Here is a 21,235-nt window from a genome sequence, read left to right on the forward strand (position 1 = left end):
AGCTTGCGCTGTCCTACAGCTTGTGAGTACCGGTAATGTGAGGTTGTTGTTTGTGTGGCTGGGTCCAGCACACAGTGCTGAATACTGCTGCATGTGTTTGAAAGGCTGTGAGATGGCAGGAGTCTGTGATAGAGCATCTCCATTGTTTCTGTGATCTGGAGCTCATGTTGTACTTTTGTTGATCTTCCTTTGTGCATGTGAGTGCAAGAGAGAGCCCACAAGAATTTTGTTATAAACCAAGTTGTGGATTTGTCTCCACAAATGGTTCATTTTGCTGTTGATAAATAAGGAAACACCTCCTGGCAAATATGATGAACCTGTGAAGGAGTGGAATTTCAACCATTATGGAAGCCATGGTGCAGAACTGATCCTTAGTGTATGGAAGCTGATTATGAGCAAAGTGAGGGGCAGTCAGGTAGCCTAGTGGTTAAAGTGTTCGCTCGTCACGCCGAAGACCCGGGTTCGATTCCCCACATGGGTACAATGTGTGAAGCCCATTTCTGGTGTCCCCCACCGTGATATTGGTGGAATCTTGCTAAAAGCGGCGTAAAACCATACTCACACTCACTCACTCACAATGAGCCAAGTGTGGCCTCATGGCAGTCTGTGTATGCATGCATCAATCACTCTAACATGGTATCACTACCATGCACATTGCTGATTTAGCTTTCCTCATATTTGATCTTGAATGTGAATGTGTTCCCAGTTATTGAAGGTTCCTGCACTTAATAAGATGTACCTATAATACTAATCAAAACTCTTCCCCGGGAACATAATGGACAGAGATGCTTGTTCATTATCATCATGGCCGACAGCTTGGATCATGACTATGTTTTGCTGGTGATGGTGGTGATCACACCCAGTGATGATGATGAACCATCATCTAATAATAGGCTTTTCTGTCTTGCTGTCTCATAGATATGATTGTCATGTCCATTCCTGCTGCAGTGAAATGATAATGCTGTCTACTCACTCACTTGAGACTGATGTGAAAAAAGGCAAAGGCAAATGGAAGGTAGTTGCTTCAAATGGGTGAGAAATTTGGCAGTTTCGGTATTTTGTGTTCACTATGCCAAATTTGTTACCCTGACCAATGTGATCATGGCTTGAAGTTTGTTTCATTTTGGGGATATCTCTTTTCTTTTGTTGGAGTGGTTTCGTAGTGGTGAAAGGGATGTTTTCAAGGGTTTGTTTAAAGTTCCACAAGGATATCTTTTGTTTTGCGAATGTATACTCCGAGTATTTGCTGTAAGGCAGTCCATGCTTTAGGTAATGGCTTGTTAATCAAGTTGTCCAGCACATCCTCCCCCTCACCAGGGTAATGCACTTCCATTTGCCCCGATTCTTACAATTCTTCAGTCCATGATCAAACTACACACTATGCATGCGATGGTAAAGTGTAATTGATAAAACATGCATTTAGTCAGTTTCTTGTCATATCATTGTTAAACGTTTTTTCCAAATTTAATATGGGTCCAATGTGTGAAGCCCATGACTCCTTGTGTCCCCTGCTATGATGTTTGCTAAAAGTGGCATAAAACCATACTCACTCACTCACTCAGAATTAAGTATGTAAAGGTCCCAAAAACTGCAGTAATTGTTTATATTACAACATAGGGTTGTGCAATAGTGTTGCACAGAGATTAGTTACATGTACACATTATTTTGGTCACTTATCACATTTCATTTTATTCTTTTCAATTTTGAAAACACATATGAATTCAAAGTGTTTTTCAAAATGTAAGTTGACTTTGGGTTGGAAGTGGGTTTTTTTTTCGTGAATAAATAGGCATTGCTGTCTGATGTTTGAATTGGAAAATGATGGAAATGTTTTTCACTGTGAATTAATCAGTACATTTGTAGTTACTTCTGTCTCTGACTGACATTTTTCAAAATAACCTTTTTTCATACCTTTCAAACCTTTGGACGGTATTGTAACACTGACGTTTTAAAAACATGACACTACCGTCTTACAAAATATTGATGTTATTGCGTTGATGTAGAGATGTCCCTCAATTGGTGTTGCAACATCAGTGGATTTAACACATGCTATTCAAACATGCAGGAATTATGTTTCATCAAGTTTTAGTCTGGAAGATCTGTCACAGAAATTCTCCAAGGTGACCATGGTTTGGGCAGGATTGCAGTGATGTCTGGTTCAAATCTGGCCCAGCAGTTTCTCTTCTTCAGCTTCCAGATTCCTCCTTTTCATTACTCCCATAGTTGCTGTAGTAGAGTGGAGACCGTGTCTCACTTCTATGCATCAAACAAGAACTTCATAATGTAGACTTAAGCTGGGAGCACAGGTGGCCCAGTCCTCTAACGTGATGCAATTTTGTAGGTTTGAATCCAGGTTAACCGTGATTGTGTTTCCAGGTTTGTCAGCACCATACCTGTGCTCATGTGTTTCACCAAAGTGGTAAACGTCTGAGACCTGCATCATTTCTGGTGTGTCCCACATCAAGCTGACACACTGTAATATGACTGGAATACTGTTCAAAGCGGCGTTAAACCCAACTAACTCACAGTAGACCAAAACTGGGCACCAATCAGAAATATAACCCTTGGGCTTCTTATAATCCTGGGTGCAAAGGCCGCCCAGTCATCTAAGGCACTACAGTATGCTATGACATCTTTGATCGTCAGTTCAAATCCAGGTTTGTCCTCATTATGTTCTAGGTTTGACAGCACCATACACTGCTCGTGGGTTTCACTAAAGTGAATGTCTATAAACCTGCATCACGTCAGGCCTCTCTCCCACATCCAGCTGGCATGCTGTGATATAACTAGAATACTGTTCAAAGCTGTGGTAAACCATACCCACTCACTGTTAAATTACTTAAACTGCATTTATGGAAAAAAATTATCATTGGCTTTAGATAGGCCCACTACACATGATTTAACATGTTTAGTAGTTACTTGTATTGACTGATCACAAGTACCTTGTATCAGTTGGGCTTGAAGTGATTTTTACATCTGGAAGTGGTTCCATGTGTTTGGTTCTGACATTAACTTACGGTTCTCCCAAATGGACTGTTTCATTTCTGTTTTTGTAAAAATGCATTGCTCATTTTCAGTTTCAAACCTGGATAAATTTTTACTGACACTGGTTAATATGTATTTTATTTATTTATGCATGCAAGGTTGGGAATATGTACTAAAAGAATGAAATAATGGATGCATATTTATATTGTTATGTAATATATTATGTCAAATATATTTCCAGATACATCATCTTAACCTTGCTGTTTGTTGTATGTTCAGGGTGTGGGAGACACATCTTTGTTAATAACACCATGTATCCCTGTGGGGAATGTGTGGTACAGGAAGTCTCCACTGCCTGATGCTTTGTGTAAAGACAATGTACTGACTAAAGAGGATTAGGTGGCAAAAGTGTGAGTCCTGGGCCCACTTGTACAAAGCGATCTTAGCGCTAAGATGATTGTAACTCCCATACTTTAACATAGGCTTACGATATTCATCGCTAAGATCCCTTTGTGCATGTAGGCCCTGGTGGAGCGTGTGTCATCTGACAATCAGGGCTACTTGTTTTTCCTCTCCCAGGCAGAATTACTCTTCTGTGATTTGCTAATTGTGTTGTCCATGATATGGTTGGAATAGTGCTGATTTGGGGTTGTGTTACAGTTTATTTAGTTACAAGAACATGCCGAATGCACAAAGGCATTTTCCCGAGGCAAGAGAATTAACCGACTGTTAAAGTCAAGTTTCCACCCTTGCCGAAAAAGGCTTGAATTTTGGGGATCGATCGTAGCGCAATCAGTGGTTATTACTAGTTATGTCCCTTCTATATCCCTCCTGCTGACCAATCAGATTCCACTTTTCATATCACTTGCAGTTGCTTCAAACAAAATGGTGGCGCCCAGTCATGATGATCTGATCGATGTTGTAATAAAACAGGTCTTACTTCGCAAAGTGCATTAAATCACGTGAGCACCTTGATTAAAAACATGTACAGCCGAGTTGGAGGTACACATGCTTTGCAAATCCTGCAATCGACCGAGCAGTTTAGGCAACAGATGTGGTTATGCAATTGTGATTGAACTATGCATCGACTTGTTAGTCCAGCCAAAATATTTTATTCTGAAATTAAATCACCAATCTTTCCAGACATATTCATGAAGACATCTCGACTCTAAGGTCGGGATTCACAATTTGCACTTGTGTGTTAATGCACAGCACTCAATTTTGATGTTTGCATGTTGTTGGGAGCATGATGCACATGTTTTAACGTGAACAGCACTCAACGATTGTGTTTAGCTATCAGGTGCTCAAAACAACACGTTTGTTTAACCATAACTAACGCTTACACACTGCCACAGCTTGCTGAAAATCAACGACTACTCGCCGAGGGTATGCTGCAAACAGGAATGACAAAACAAAAGACGTTAGATGGTACTTGTTGTAACCTTGTCTGTCGCATCGACCGGTCGGCTCGGAGTCCGTAAACTTTGTATGAGTGGGGTATTCATGTTAAACTGCCGCACAGTATCTCAATGGCAATCTCAATAGCACTAGAAAACCGGCATAAGTCCGGACTAGTACAAGCAGACACCCACCCACACACGTGCATGCACGTCGCTGTATAAGTGCTATACTCTAGGACGCGACGTTGAACCCCTTTTCCCCTCACATCACCGTCAAGATTAAGCTCCTACACAGGACCAAACAGTGCACTCTTCTCTCCCACAAAGATCCGACCACAGACATGAGCATGCAGACCCTGCATCAATATTGACAGAAACCGCCTCACGACACCTACAAGATGGACACTGCCTACAAGATAGCTCATTGGAACGTAGTCATTTGTGTTTATTTAAACGGACTCAGTCCAAGATATATATTGTGTGACTGTTGAAAAGTGCAACCAAGTATATGCTTGATCTAAGCCTGTAATTAACAGTAAAGTACGGATATAACGAACTCAAAGGGAGTCCTAATTTTAGTTCGTTATAACCGTAGTTCGTTATAAGCATATATACAGCATAACTACAGCAATTAGTCGGGACCCAAAAAAGTAAGTTCGTTATAAGCGTGTTCGTTATAACCGTAGTTTACTGTATTGCCAAAATGTGTCGTTCCAAAATACATTTTTGTATGTGCGCAATATAGTCAATATACTCAAATTTACATTTTGTCAAGATAGATCTATGAAGTTAGGGAGTAGGGCATCTTTGAAATGTATCGAGACCACTCCAGACAAAAATACAGGTAGGGCCCAATCAAGCCTAAGCTGAAGGGTTACCTGAGGTCAGTTCATGATATGGTTGAAGTCTTTGTGCAACAAATATAACTATGCAAGGACGGTATGAAAGTGATCATCTAGCCAGTTGGCAAAATAACTTGTATACACGCCAAGCCATCGACTTGGTGTTTTTCACTTCCCACCGAGAACTGTACGTCGACCCAGTGCATATACGAGTATGAAAATAATCATACACAATGATACGTGTGTCTCCAATACACGTGCAGCAAACGAGGTGTTTTTATTGACAAGGTGCAATCACCCAAGACAGACGACGTTTGAGATGACTTGAAAAGAAAAAAATGGGCTATGCACCCTCTGAAGGTCAAATAATTGTTGGGGCGGTCGGGTAGCCTAGTGGTTAAAGCGTTCGCTCGTCACGCCGAAGACCAGGTTCGAATCATATTTAACATACTGGCTATCTCTCGCCGAGTTCTACCAGTGGTGAGAATCACATAGTCCCAAGGTGTTCATCGGGTTGTGGACGACGTACGAGGGCTGGTAAAAAAGTTCTAAGCCTAACAAACAAAACCAACAACTGTGAAAGTGTTTTTAATTTTATTTTACAACATAATCTCCCCCCCCTTTTCAATACACTTCTCATATCGATAGTGAAGCTTTTCAATTCCAGTCAGGAAGAAGTTTTCTGAAGACACCCTGAAAACCCATTCACGGCAGCTTGGAGGTCATCGTTGTCGTCATAGCGCTTTATCGCCTGGTGCCAGGTCTGGCAAGTATGGAGGGTGAGGAAGCTCTTCGAACCCACATTGTCGCACAGCAGCCTGTGCAAGTCGAGAGGTGTGAGAAGAGGCATTGTCATGAAATAGTAGAACTCCTGCAGTCAGCATTCCTCGACGCTTCTCTTTGATAGAATCTCTCGGAGATGAAGCAAATCAGCACAGTTGGCACCGGTAATCGTCTTTTGACTTTCTACGTTCACAACAAGGATCACACACTTTGCATCCAAGAACACCGTGGCCATAACTTTCCTCACTGATGTTGAAGACTTAAATTCTTTGTTGACGGAGAAGTGGAATGGTGCTGTTCCATGGATTGATATTTTGACTCGGGATCATAGTGGTAGACTCATGTTTCATCACCCGTTACTCATCTCTTTTTGAATTTGACGAAATCCTCTTCAATTAGCTCTAAATTTTCTCTTTTTTCCTTATGATCAGAAGTTAGAAACATTGGCACCAAACGAGCAGCTGTCTTATTCATTTGTAGTTTCAATGGACCCATGGCTTAGACCTATGACTTACTCAATTTCTGCAATGGCAGTGCCTCTATCTGACAGTATAAGTTTTTCTGTCTCTTTGATTGAATCTTCACTGATGGAAGTTGAGGGACGTCCAGATCTAGGGTCATCATCAAGTCTTGTTCTCCCAGCCTTAAACATAGCTGCATGCCCAACGTTTAACAGTGGAGTAGCTAGGGCACCTTCCCCATACCCTTGTGACATGTGGTCAGGAATTTCTTGGGGGAGTACTTTTCTCTGAAGTAAAAACTTAATGACTGCTCGGTACTCGTTCTTTTCCATTTCTGTGTCCATTTGGACCCCTATCACGTTCAACCGGTTTTCACTAATATACAAACGGCCTCAAGAGACAAAATACACTTGCAATGAACTACTCAAACAGTGTACTAGATTGGCTAGTTCACTTTGTTCCAGCCCACAGTTGAAAGTTGGTCAGGCTTAGAACGTTTTTTACCAGACGTGATCTGATCACAAATACTGCATTAAAGCAAGAGCTTTCGTGGTACTATCGATAATGAAAATCAACAATACAATGGCTCAGAGCGTGTTGGCTGGTTGGTTGGTTTGTTGCTTAAAGCCGCACTCAGCAATATTCCAGCTATATGACGGCGGTCTGTAAATAATCGAGTCTGGACCAGACAATCCAGTGATTGATATCATGGGCATCGATCCACCCAATTGGGATTGATGACATGCATCAACCAAGTCAGCGAGCCTGACCACCCGATCCCGTTAGTCGCCTTTTACGACAAGCATAGTCACCTTTTACGGAAAGCATTGGTTGCTGAAGACCTATTCTCAAACCTTTTGCAAGGACCGAGTCCAATGTTTTGGGTGTGTTGTCGAGCTGAAATGAGAAAACATCATTACTAGACATTAAACAAAGGCTAGTATAATAAATATTAGCTTCAGTGTACACGGTTTTCATGATGTTTTATTCAGAGGTGTATATTTTCGTTTGATACCTCTGATTGACCAATGAGAATTGATTAATTTCCAAATACATCGTAGAGTTAGGAGATAACCTACTGTTTTTAAAATTTGAGGTCATTTCACTGTAGAATTAGTATTTAATTTGGAAACGAGCGCTTCAGCCGAATGAGAAATATTCAAGCAAGAGGCCGTTTTCTCCAACTCCATTTGGCTGTTTTGTACAATGGCCGTTTTTACTAGGACCACTACGACCCGTCATGTGAACGTGAGTACGTATTTTAGGTAAGTGAGCATTTTCTTGAAGTTTTACTTTCCATATTAGATCATTTCCATAAGAACGCACGCATGGAGACGAATACGTCAGACTGACAACTCGCATTATGTTAATGGCTGGTCGCCAAGCTTGAACCAGGACGGCATATGCTCGTCGGGATTCCACGAAACGAAACTAGGAAGTAAAGCGACTCCACCAAAAGGCTGTATTTCAAACATGGATACCGTCTGAAATGTACGAACACTGTTCAAAATCTTATAGGATAGCCACAAACGCCAGTTTCATGCGTCAACTGGATTTGCAATATAGTGGCTATATTGGTCCCAACACGCTGCCATTCAGTAACCGGTAATGTTTAAAACTTCGTTTACAAATCAACAAGTCGTAATTAACTCTCACCTAACAAGGCGATTTTGGCCTTTAGTTCTTCTATCTGTTCGGTTATCGGACGATATGCTAGTGTGGTATCCCCATGCATCTTGATGTATTGTCATTCAATAACCGATAATGTTAAACCAGTAATGTGTTAAGGTCGTTAAGTGAAGGAAACCTTTAACAACTGTTCCAAGTTAATGGTATATGTAGTTAAAATATTTGAAAAGTTCTATTTTGAAAGCTATAATTTATATGCTATATTTTAAGAAAACATAGTTTCAGTGACGGCAATGTTATCAAACATTGGTGGCTTTAATCACTGGACATATGTGACACTGCACGGTTGCTCCGTACTGTGTTGGATGAAAGCGAAAACAGCACCTGGCGAAAACGGCACCAGGCTTGGCCGAATTGTCTTGCTTTGTTCATACTCTTTGTGGTAATAAATCTAAAACCATATGTCATAAATATGTAATATTGTATATGTTTTTAGTTAAAACTAGCTGGAATAAGACACAATATCCTTTTAAATGTTAAGGTTAGTCTAATGATAAATAAATATATTTTACTTTTTGTTTTTCATATTTCTCTATAATTATTATTCTGTGTGATGATATGTCATGGTGCCGTTTTGATCAATATGGTGCCGTTAAGACGCAGTGCCGTTTTAGCATGATCATCTGTGGAGCTCAGATTGTGTGCCAATGTGTTACATTCACTTCTGTGTCTCCGGATGAAAACCGATCATAAAATATTTTAAAGTCCGATTTGTGCAATTTGTGACGTTTCAGGACTACTTTTTGCCCCTTCATCTGTTGGTCTGATGTAGATATTGTGATGAATGTACCCCTTTTCACATACACATTGCTTTTATTTATTTCAGGATTCAGTGTAGAACCTCAAAGGCATAAATGGCAGAACCAGTGGCATCAAAGACCATTGCTTTTAAAAACCTGTGTTGCAGCAACTGTGAAGTAGAAATACAAGACCTTGTGATTTTATCATGTTACCATGGCATCTGCAAAACCTGTCTCAAAACTGGTGAACAAATAAGGGATGAAGAGAAGTCAGTCACATTGTGTCCAGTATGTAAAACAGAAGTCACCTCTGCAGCTGGACCTGATGCTCTCCGCTCGCAGCTGAACACATGTATCAGTCGAGTGTTTGGTTTGTTAGGAAACAGCTTACCAAAGACTGAAACAAGTAACTGTAGCATCTGTTGTTTACGGAACCAGCACAATGAAGCAACCCACCAGTGTCTCGACTGTGCTGATGTTCTTTGTGATGTCTGCCAGAAAGGCCACAATGCATCACGGATCACCCATGCTCATCGAGTAGTGGCCATTGAAGATGTGAAAAGTGGGAAGTATGTTGTTACGGCACAGACAACCCTGCCTTGTAGTAACAGTGCACATAAGAGAGCCAATTGTGCTTACTTTTGCCAGATTTGTGTCTCACCAATGTGCGAATACTGCCTCCTGTTCGAACACAAAGGTCATCAGATCCTTCCTTTGGAAGAAGCTTCCAGACAATTTGGAAAGCAACTGGAAGAACGATCAGAAAAACTTGACACATACCTTTCTGAGGTAACATCAATGCTTGAAAAGAGCAGCAGTCGGCGTGAGAATATAATTGCATCACGAGAAGCCACCCTGAACACACTGCGGGAGAAAACACAGGCCATGGTGGAATCACTTCAGAAACAGGAGCAGGAGGCGGTGGATAAGGTGACACGCTTGTGTGGGAATCAGCTCCTTCTTGTCAGTACAATGAACCACAAATTGGAGCAAATTACAAATCTGTGTCCGAAAGTCTTGTCCCTTACACACTCAGTCCTTGAAGCCAGAGAAGATCTCCACTTCCTCCTTCTCTGTAAGGGCCTTGAGAAATGTTTCGAAGAAAGCGAACATTTACAGGATTCGATAGAAACGTTTGCAAAAAAATGGAAAATACCTAAGTTCAAGGTACAGTGTGATTTTCCAAATAATTCGGTTATCGGCATAAAACAGTCATTTGTCAGTCCACAACTTCTTCAAGGAGAGAGCAAAGAAAGAGGTGTCTTGTCAGAAGAAGATTCAGACAGACGTCAGATCATTTCAGCTACTTCAGGTGGTAAACATTCAAACAGCTCATTTAAAGCTGAAGAAAATTCCATGCTGAAACAAGCTCAACCCACGGCGCCACAAAAAAAGAAAGGAGGCAACAAGCAACACATGGCCACAAAGGATGAATCGGAGGTCTGTAGTAATGGAATCCTGACTACTGACACATTCCTTAGTAATGATACCAATTGGGCATCAGCTTCTTCAAAACTTGATGCTGCTGAATCACCTGAAGACCCTGAGGATGGATTCCATCTAACCGGATCTCTGGTGATAGTTGGTGGAGAAGGAAAGATGCTGACAAACATTTTTCCAAGACATCAAACCACAGTCAAGTGCAAAGAGCCTGGTCGTGGCATTGGGTCGAGATTGGAAGAAGATGATGTGCGGACCTCTCAAGGATGTGGTGTGCCTATGATTAATCCAGTTCTCCGGGACATAGGGTCACCTCTGGATGGACAATATGTCCAATCTGCTGTCCCTAAAAACACATGTAGAACCCCAGGTCGAAGCAATGGTGTCGGATCTCTCCGACTAGAAAAAAAAAAAGTTTATCATTTAAGAGTGGTAAATGATAAAACAGATCCAGAGATCAAAGGTTTGGCAGTTGCCTTAGGTAATACCACCATCGCAGACAACGGGAATAAGAAGATTCGTCTGATTGATAAGAAGGGACATTCGGCAAACATGAGCAGGAACGTATTGAAGGACAACATACCTGCCCACGCCCTTGTCCATCTTGGGCATATGGTTGTTTATATTTGTGGTGCTTGCATCTACATTGCTGATAAATGTCTAAGAGCCCAGCGGGTAGTACCACTGGAAATCAGTAAATCAGCCAGTCAGGGTCTCATTCTGTGCAAATACACAGATACCTCTTTTATGGTCGGAAATCTCCCTGAGAACTTGGTGCGCGTGTATAATAGCAATGGTCAACTGACGTCGGTGAGAAAGGCTCCAGTTGATGGCCCTATAAATGCAATGTCTCTAAGTAACGAGGAGCATGTTCTGTTCAGCTGCCCCGGTGCTGTGTTCCAGATCCACAAGTATGGCAATCTATCTCAAGTCTTCAAACCTCCAAATGTCCCTGATTGGTATCCAGAGGGCACCTGCATGGATACGAGGAATAACCTGTATGTTGCTAATCCCCGCCAGAATCAGATCCACGTGTTTAGCGTTGAGGGTGAACAGCTCTACCTTCATTCAACATTGAGTGATGATCTGGTGTCACCTCGATGTTTGGCCATATCATCAAACAGACTGTTTGTGTCAGGCAATCACCCACATCTGTTTGTGTTTACCATTCTGGATGTAGACGAAATGGGATCTTGAAGACCTGAATCAGAGCTACAGATAAGCAGCGTATTTGCGTAAAATACCCCTCAAAATATTCAAAACCCAATTACCGTATTCGACGTAATAAGCGCCCCGCTCTAATAAGCGCCCACGGAGATATTTGCCAATATATTGGCTTGTGAACAATACCAATGAGCACCCCTTCCGATTGATCAATGTACACAAGACTTATTTATTCGCATATAATACACACTCGTGTGTTATATGCACCCTTAACTATGGGCATTTAAATTCTGGAAAAATGTATCTCACGTATATAAACATTTCAGGCTGTCAGCATAAAGCACGAAATTTATCTTTTAACTCTGTTTTTTTCACCAAAATAATATTCTAATAAGAGCCCCCTATTTCTAATTTTGAGAGCGCCCTGTGCGCTTATTACGTTGAATACGGTACTTTCAAGTAACTTTCGTACAGAAACGCATGCATTAAATGAAAAACTCAAATGTATAAAAACAGCACACGTAAATACCCAATGAAGCTTTTCCAGCATGCATACAAAGGAGGTCCTTTCCGAAACACAATTACGAGTTAATTTAGTCAAGCCTATATATTTAGAACAGTTATATACATCTAAAACATTATTTCATTTTTTTAAGATCTTAAAATGTTCACTAATTTGGGGAAAAACACAATAGAGTGATGAATAGATGAGTGAAAAAATATTGGTTACCCAATGAAAAATGTAATAACCCAATTAAAATTGAAACCCAAGAGTAAAAACTCAATTGCTCCAAAGGTTATCTGGAACTGTTAAATGAGGAAAATTGTATTAGCAAGTGAATGCATGCTGTTTTTTGTGTGAATATATGATCTCTGTGTGAATACATGATGTCTATATTCATGTGAATACATGATGTCTATTTGCATGGATGCATGATGTCTATATTCATGTGAATACCTGAGGTCTATTTGTGTGAATACATGATGTCTATTTGCATGGATACATGATGTCTATATTCATGTGAATACCTGAGGTCTATTTGTGTGAATACATGATGTCTATATTCATGTGAATACCTGATATCTATTTGTATGGATACATGATGTCTATATTCATGTGAATACATGAGGTCTATTTGTGTGAATCCATTTTTTTTATTCGAGAGGATACCTGAGGTCTATTTGTGTAAATACATGATGTCTATTTGTATGGATACATGATGTCTATATTCATGTGAATACATTTTGTTTATTCATGTGAATACCTGAGGTCTATTTGTGTGAATGCATGATGTCTATTTGCATGAATACATGATGTCTATATTCATGTGAATCCATTTTGTTTATTCGAGAGGATACCTGAGGTCTATTTGTGTGAATACATGATGTCTATTTGTATGGATACATGATGTCTATATTCATGTGAATACCTGAGGTTTATTTGTGTGAATACATTTTGTTTATTCGAGAGGATACCTGAGGTCTATTTGTGTGAATATTATGTCTATTTGTATGGATACACGATGTCTATATTCATGTGAATACATGATGTCTATTTGTGTGAATACCTGAGGTCTATTTGTGTGAATACATGATGTCTATTTGCATGGATAAATGATGTCTATATTCATGTGAATACCTGATGTCTATTTGTATGGATACACGATGTCTATATTCATGTGAATACATGATGTCTATTTGCATGGATAAATGATGTCTATATTCATGTGAATACCTGATGTTTATTTGTATGGATACACGCTGTCTATATTCATGTGAATACATGATGTCTATTTGTATGGATACGCGATGTCTATATTCATGTGAATACATGATGTCTATTTGTATGGATACGCGATGTCTATATTCATGTGAATACATCAGTTCTATTCGTGTGAATCCATTTTGTTTATTCGAGAGGATACCTGAGGTCTATTTGTGTGAATATGATGTCTATTCATGTGATGTCTTGGTGTGAATACAATGTCTGTTTATGTGGATCGGGATGATTATTTGTGAATACATCATGTCTGTGTGGAAACTCACTCACTCAAACCTAAGTCAAAGCAGTAACATTTATGTCGCTACTGTGTCAAGTCCCGTCCATGGGAAAACTCTCCAATCACTGTTTTGAACGTGAGGATTAACAGGGTTCTCTGAAGGTAAACCAGGGAAGACGTCTGTCATGGATGGATGTTGAAAGAGAACGACTTACCTCAATAGAATACTTAAGTGTGAAAGCAGTAGCCTGGTTGCGTGATATCTAACAAATGGTAGCCAGTTTCATGGCAAACTAGAATTGCAATATATTTCCAATTGGTCCCAACACGCTACCATTCAGTCACCGGTAATGTTAAACCAGAGATTTTTATATCTTTAAGTTAAAGAAACCTTTTACAACTGTTCGAAGTTCATGAGTTCATAGTATATGTGATTAATATTTATATGAAGTATTATTTAAAGCTATGTTTTATAGAAGTTATATTTAAAGAATGCATGTGTCAGTGATGCTTATTCTAGACAGATGGGAAGTTAGTTTTTATCCCCCGCCCCAACGAAGTATAGATATAGAAATGGGTTCCGTCCATGTGTGCGTGCGTGTGCGTGCGCGTGTGCGTGCGCGTGTGCGTGTGTGCGTCCCGAATTCGTTTCCGGAGCATAACTCGTTAAATATTTCTCTACAAAACTTTGCATGTCTATCAGACTCATGCTGAACTGGTGCCTTTTGCTATTTAGGAATTTTGTTGATTTTTATTTTTTACATTTCCATGGGAAAAAGTTGGGCTTAGGTTCTATAAGGGTGCTGTTCGTTTCCGGAGCATAACTCAAAAACAATTACATACTTTCTTACAAAACTTTCCATGTCTACTAGGCACATACTGAACTGGTGCCTTTTGCTATTTAGGAATTTTATAAATTTTTATTTTTTACATTTCCATGGTAACAAGTTGGGCTTAGGTTCTATAAGGGTGCTGTTCGTTTCCGGAGCGTAACTCAAAAACAATTACATACTTCTTACAAAACTTTCCATGTCTACTAGGCACATACTGAACTGGTGCCTTTTGCTATTTAAGAATTTTATAAATTTTTATTTTTTACATTTCCATGGTAACAAGTTGGGCTTAGGTTCTATAAGGGTGCTGTTCGTTTCCGGAGCGTAACTCAAAAACAATTACATACTTTCTTACAAAACTTTCCATGTCTACTAGGCACATACTGAACTGGTGCCTTTTGCTATTTAGGAATTTCATAAATTTCTATGTTTTACGTTTCCATGGCAACAAGTTGGACTTAGGTTCTTTCAGGGTGGTGTTCGTTTCCGGAGCATAACTCAAAAACTGTTAAATACTTTCTTACAAAACTTTCCATGTCTTCTAGGCACATACTGAACTGGTGCCTTTTGCTATTTAGGAATTTTATAAATTTTTATTTTTTACGTTTCCATGGTAACAAGTTGGGCTTAGGTTCTATAAGGGTGCTGTTCGTTTCTGGAGCGTAACTCAAAAACAATTACATACTTTCTTACAAAACTTTCCATGTCTACTAGGCACATACTGAACTGGTGCCTTTTGCTATTTAGGAATTTTATAAATTTTTATTTTTTACATTTCCATGGTAACAAGTTGGGCTTAGGTTCTATAAGGGTGCAGTTCGTTTCCGGAGCGTAACTCAAAAACAATTACATACTTTCTTACAAAACTTTGCATGTCTACTAGGCACATACTGAACTGGTGCCTTTTGCTATTTAGGAATTTTATAAATTTTTATTTTTTACATTTCCATGGTAACAAGTTGGGCTTAGGTTCTATAAGGGTGCTGTTCGTTTCCGGAGCGTAACTCAAAAACAATTACATACTTCTTACAAAACTTTCCATGTCTACTAGGCACATACTGAACTGGTGCCTTTTGCTATTTAGGAATTTCATAAATTTCTATGTTTTACGTTTCCATGGCAACAAGTTGGACTTAGGTTCTTTCAGGGTGCTGTTCGTTTCCGGAGCATAACTCAAAAACTGTTAAATACTTTCTTACAAAACTTTCCATGTCTTCTAGGCACATACTGAACTGGTGCCTTTTGCTATTTAGGAATTTTATAAATTTTTATTTTCTACGTTTCCATGGCAACAAGTTGGACTTAGGTTCTATTGGGTAGTGTTTGTTTCTGGAGCAAAACTCAAAAACCCATTCAATACTTTCTAACAAAACTATGCATGTTTACCAGACACATACTGAACTGCCTTTTGCTATTTAGGAATTTAAGAAATTTTTATTTTTTATGTTTCCATTGCAACCAGTTTGACTTGTTAGTACTGCAATTAGGCAATTTACAAAAAGGCCCAGTAAACGTAGTTCACAGGAGCTAATGCATTGCACACAACCGGACATGTCATATTGGCGGGGGATATCAGTATTTCATGCTTGTTTATAATTCAGTCTCAATTCTTGTCATCTCCTTGACAACCCATCTCAGCTCCGCTCCGCTCTGGATGTAAATGTGGATACTTTGAAATCAGTTTATTTATGCGTGCAGACATGAACCCAGTCATCTTAGGTGCTGTCAGTCTCCTGCAGACTTCCGTCCTTGATCTGCACCAGGATCTGCTGGTCGTTGGTTCAAATTCCAGATTTTCTCCCCACATTTGAAGAACATCAATACCACAGTGAACACTACTGGGACCCGTGAAGATCCTGGTTAGAATAAGTCTTCAGCAACCCATGCTTGCCGTATAAGGTGACTATGCTTGTCGTAAGAGGCGACCAACAGGATCCGGTGGTCAGGCTCACTGATTCGCTTGCTGCAAGTCATCATATCTCAATCTGCTTAGATCGATGCTCATGATGTCAATCACTGGATTGTCGTAACTGGAATATTGCCGAGTGCATGGTAAAACAACAGACAAAACTGAAAATAACCATTGCTTAAAAAGGGCAACAAAGGCTGCTTGCTTCCCAATTTCCTGACTAATCCAGACAAAGTCAAATCCGAAATTGGGGAGGGTTTCTAGAATTTTTTTTGATTGAAAAAAAAAATTCCCAGAAAATAATCATGCTTCAGACTGTTGTTGCAAGTTGTTTTCTTTAAGAAAAATATTCAGGCTCATTGTTAAGTTAAATATATATTAAAATTACCTGGTTTTGTAGCTATAGCTGAAAATTATCTAATACTTCTCAAAAGAAGTTAAAAAAAGCACCCTATTCATGAAAGATCAACTGTAGTAAGAGGAAAGAATCAGATGTTGTTTAACTTCTTTTGAGTAGTATAGATAGCAATAGTCTTAGCTGGTATGCCATGTCATTTAATGTAGGGGGCGGCCAGGTAGCCTAGTGGTTAAAGCGTTCGCTCGTCACGCCAAAGACCCGGGTTCGATTCCCGACATGGGTACAATGTATGAAGCCTATTTCTGGTGTTCCCCACCGTGATATTGCTGGAAACTTGCTAAAAGCCACGTAAAACCATACTCACTCATTTAATGTAGAAACAAACTTAACCAAACAGAATATAATTATCAAAATATTTATTCATCAACAAACCTTCAGTGTTTTCACAAGAATGAGTCATTCAGTGACTGACTTTTTTCAGATGTGATCTATTTCGGTTGTGCAACAATCCCACTTTGAGAACTCTATGTACTCAGGATGGCGGTGCTAAATCTAGTGTCATGTTTGTTGATAAATGCATGTGAAAACAAACCCAGTGATATGAATAAAATGCATAAATGGCATTTCTGTTTTTTTATTTCTTATTATATGAATGTTATTGACATATCGTTGACAATGTGTTACGTTTCCTTTCTGTTGTCTGATGGTAATAAGGTCGAATCAGATGTGTCGAAGCCGCTTTCTGTAGTAAGACGTTAATGAGGTCGAATAGGATGTGTCGAAGCCGCTTTTTGAAGTCAGACGGGAATAAGGTCGAATTTGATGTGTCGAACTCCTCTTTCTGTAGTCAGACGGTAATAAGGTCAAATTGGATGTGTCGAAGCCTGCTTTCTGGAGTTAGATGGTAATAAGGTCGAATTGGATGTGTCAAAGCCCGATTTCTGTAGTCAGATCGTAATGAGGTCGAATCGGATGTTTGAAAGCCCGCTTTCTGTACTCAGACCGCAATGAGGTCGAATCAGTTGTGTCAAAGCCGCTCTCTGAAGTTAGACGGTAATGAGGTTGAATCGGATGTGTCGAAGCCCGCTTACTGTAGTCAGGCGGTAATGAGGTCCATTCGGATGTGACGAACTCCGCTTTCTGTAGTCAGACGGTAATATGGTCAAATTGGATGTACTGAAGCCTAACCGATGCCCCCACATCGTCCGGCGACCGTTGTTTGTATGACAGAGGCATAACCAGTCTTGATTATCCCACGAAACGGTTCCTCTGGACGTTAAAGGATGAAATAAATGAATGGATCACTGAAAATCGGGGATGACACCTTGTGTTCACGGAAAGAGCAGGAAACGTTTCTCCTCAATGTTTAAAATGTTGATGCATAATACGGTATATACGTACAGTTATAACAGAGCAGCAGTTATTTTTTTTCATATTTTGCTTACAGATATACATATCATACACAAAACATAATGTATTAGGAGGGTAATTGGACCCGTGAAGATTCCGGGGTAGAATAGGTCTTCAGCAACCCATGCTTGCCGTAAAGGGGGACTATGCTTGTCGTAAAAGGCGACTAACGGGATCGGGTGGTCAGGCTCGCTGATTTGGTTGGTGCATGTCATCGTATCCCAATTGCGTGGATCGATGCTCATGATGTCAATCACTGGATTGTCTGGTCCCGACTCGATTAATTACAGACCGCCGTCATATAGCTGGAATATTGCTGAGTGAGAGTTAAACAACAAACCAACCAACCATTTCATTTAAACGATACCGCCGATTTAAACTTCGGCCAAGATGGCGAGTGATGTACCTTGTCTATTTATACATATTTGGGTCCGGTGTTTGAGTATTATTACTATCCTGCTTCAGGGGCCTGTGACGAGTACGTCTGGATACCATCTGGTTTTAATCGACTAAAGTTCCAGTCACTTGATTGAACAAGGAAATAATTAAATTCCCAAATAGCTAGACAATCATGGGAAGGTTGGTTATCCGCGGATTACTCGGAAAACGGAGTATTGCAAACACTTGTTTCTAAGTGCCTATAGACAATCACTGGAAGGTTGGTTATCCAAGGATTACTAGCAAACCAAATTACAACCAGACTAAGTCAGTATGCAGAACAGTGTCCAGAGCCCACTTACTGAGTTTCGACTGTGACCACTCCAGTAGCGAGACAATCGTGAACGATTTAAGGAAAGCTGGAGACACCAGATCCAGACTGAAGTATAAATATACAGCGCGCGGACGTCAGAGAGGCCAATCTCTCCTGGAGCGCCGGGGAAAACAACAGACGAGGGTGCTTACCCAAACTGTGTTTCTAAACACGGGGAAAACACTAATAGCGAATAACTACTATATCTATATCTGAAGATGTTAGTATAAAACAAACCGCTGAACATTAGCTATCCAACGGTATCATTACACAACAAGCTATGTACCATTATTCATGGGGCAAAAATGACCATAAATACATGAGAAATGTCTGAATGTAGGCCTACATATAAATTCCCCTAATGTTTGAAAATCATTGTTACAAAACATTTTCAACACATGAATAAGGTAGCGAACATATAAGATAACGGACATCAAGTCAAAACATGGTTTGAGACTGCCATTAGATCACAAGAGAATGAAATAGTCGGGCCACTAAATCTCCAACAGAAGGTACCGACTCTGTGGGGTAGCGACCGCGGACTTTGCCGAGCGGTGCCGGAAATAAAGCCGGGGGACACAGCGGTCACAAGACCGTGACAAGAGCAAATTCGAAATACGGTGACATAGGAAATAGTAGTACATGGCTGATATAGGGTTAACATTTCGAATGTACAACGTCAGCTTTATCAAACAAGTGTCTATTTTTCATCTCTCATGAACTATTCCTTTCGCTTCAGTCTTGTTGAAAGTAACACTTTAACAGTTGAAATGTGTTATATGATGTCAATTAGTTTTTTTCCTAAATCATGGCTAACTGCTTTTGCACACAAAACCATTTCCATATTCATAAGAAATGTGTTAAAAGCAGGGTCGTTTGTAGTATTCTAACTATATCATGAGCATTTGTATGAATCACTATAAAAAAGTGATGACACCAGGTGTTCGCGAAAAGGTGAACGTATCCTGCCCCATTCGTGGCACCTGTAACAAACACATGCAAAGGCAAGCCAATTGTCTGATTTAGTGGAGTCTGTTTCTTGTTTAAGCAAACGTTTCAAAGCAATATTAAGAACTCCTACTGTTTGTAGATCCAACCATCAGCAAAGGTTAATGAGGTCGGTAGGTGGTGCCAAGCCAGTTTTGTAATATAGACTTCCGAGTTTCGAGTTTTGTTTGTTTGTTGTTTAACGCCGCAATGTTTCAGATATATGACGGCGGTCGGTAAATCATCGAGTCTGTACCAGACAATCCAGTGATTCACGTCATGAACATCGATCTTCACAATTGGGATACGATGACATGCATCAAATAAGTCAGCAAGCCTGACAACCCGATCCCGTTAAAGAGCATCCATTTGATTTGGGGGATGGGGGATTTTGTTTTAGAACGATCTATTTTTTCCCAACTGTATCCAACAAACCTTTTCATTCTTTTAGCAACATCAAGCAATCTATTAAATTTCACTATCAACGCCAATAATTTACATTTGGGTATTTTCAACAAAAGAAACTATTAAGTTTGTTCACCACTGCTAACAAATTGTTCCTTTGGGGCATTTTTCTGAACAAACGTTCCATTTGAAAAATCTTCCCACCCACCCCATAGAAATCAAATGTATGCTAATTTAGTTCCCCTTAGGGCAAGCATGGGTTGCTGAAGACAAAATACTATAAAAATTCAAAGGTGGTGTCGTTGTCTCTGACTTCCGACGAATATTCTAATGCTTGAGTGAGTGAGTGATTCGGGTTTAACGCCGCTTTAAATAGTATTCCAGTTTATCGCGGCGTGTCAGCTTAATGTGGGAGGAAAGCCCGAAGTGATGCAGGTCTCAGAAGTTTACCACTTTGATGAAACCCACGAGCGAGGGGAATGGTGCTGACAAACCTAGAAACATAATCGGGGCGAACCCATCTTCCCGAAGCAAGAGAGTTAACTGACTTCAAAAGTCCAGTTTCCACTCTTGTCGAACTAGGCTGGTATTATGGAGTAACAGTTTGGGTGGACTAACGAGTCTATGCATAGTCCAATCAAATTCGAAATCCGGTTCGTGAACTATCATGCAGATTTCGGTCGATTGCGGGATTTGCAAAACAGCCAACTCGATGTCAGCAGATATTTACCTAATCTTTTTGTGTTTTTAATCAAGGTGCTCACGTGATTTCATGCACTTCGCGATGTAAGACCCGTTTTATGACAATATACACCTTGATTATAGATCAGATCGTCATGACTGGGCGCCGCCATTTTGTTTTAAACAATTGCAAGTGATACGAGAGGTAGAATCTGATTGGTCCATAGGAGAGGCATAGAAGGGACAAAATTCGTAATATCCACTAGAGGCGCTACGATCGGGCCCAGGAATTCCAGCCCAGTTCGGCAAGGGTGGAAACTGGACTTTTGTAGTCAGTTAACTCCCTTGCCTCGGGAAGATGGGGCGAACCGGATTTCGAACCCAGAATCATAGGTTA

The 21,235-nt window shown here is 40.1% G+C and overlaps 1 protein-coding gene across 2 annotated transcripts; it reads left to right on the forward strand.

Moving 5' to 3' along the window:
• The first annotated feature begins 7,689 nt into the window (after positions 1-7,689).
• On the forward strand, positions 7,690-17,220 carry LOC139473023 (uncharacterized). 2 transcript variants are annotated; one of them, XM_071255528.1, is made up of 2 exons: positions 7,690-7,736; positions 8,987-17,220. In XM_071255528.1, exon 2 carries the CDS (start codon positions 9,015-9,017, stop codon positions 11,535-11,537), a length of 2,523 nt encoding a protein of 840 aa, XP_071111629.1. In that variant the 5' UTR covers positions 7,690-7,736; positions 8,987-9,014; the 3' UTR covers positions 11,538-17,220. The 2 variants fall into 2 exon arrangements, with proteins under 2 accessions (XP_071111629.1, XP_071111630.1); XM_071255529.1 differs by lacking the exon at positions 7,690-7,736 and adding an exon at positions 7,911-7,962.
• The last annotated feature ends 4,015 nt before the right edge of the window (positions 17,221-21,235 follow it).

The sequence above is a fragment of the Haliotis cracherodii genome, unplaced genomic scaffold (assembly GCF_022045235.1).
Source record: "Haliotis cracherodii isolate W230 unplaced genomic scaffold, xgHalCrac1.p SCAF_26, whole genome shotgun sequence".
Classification (NCBI taxonomy): Eukaryota; Metazoa; Mollusca; class Gastropoda; order Lepetellida; family Haliotidae; genus Haliotis; species Haliotis cracherodii.

What these genes read in the sequence shown, in the direction of transcription:
- LOC139473023 (XM_071255528.1), top strand. Translation starts at nt 9,015, where the DNA reads ATGGCAGAACCAGTGGCATCAAAGACCATTGCTTTTAAAAACCTGTGT.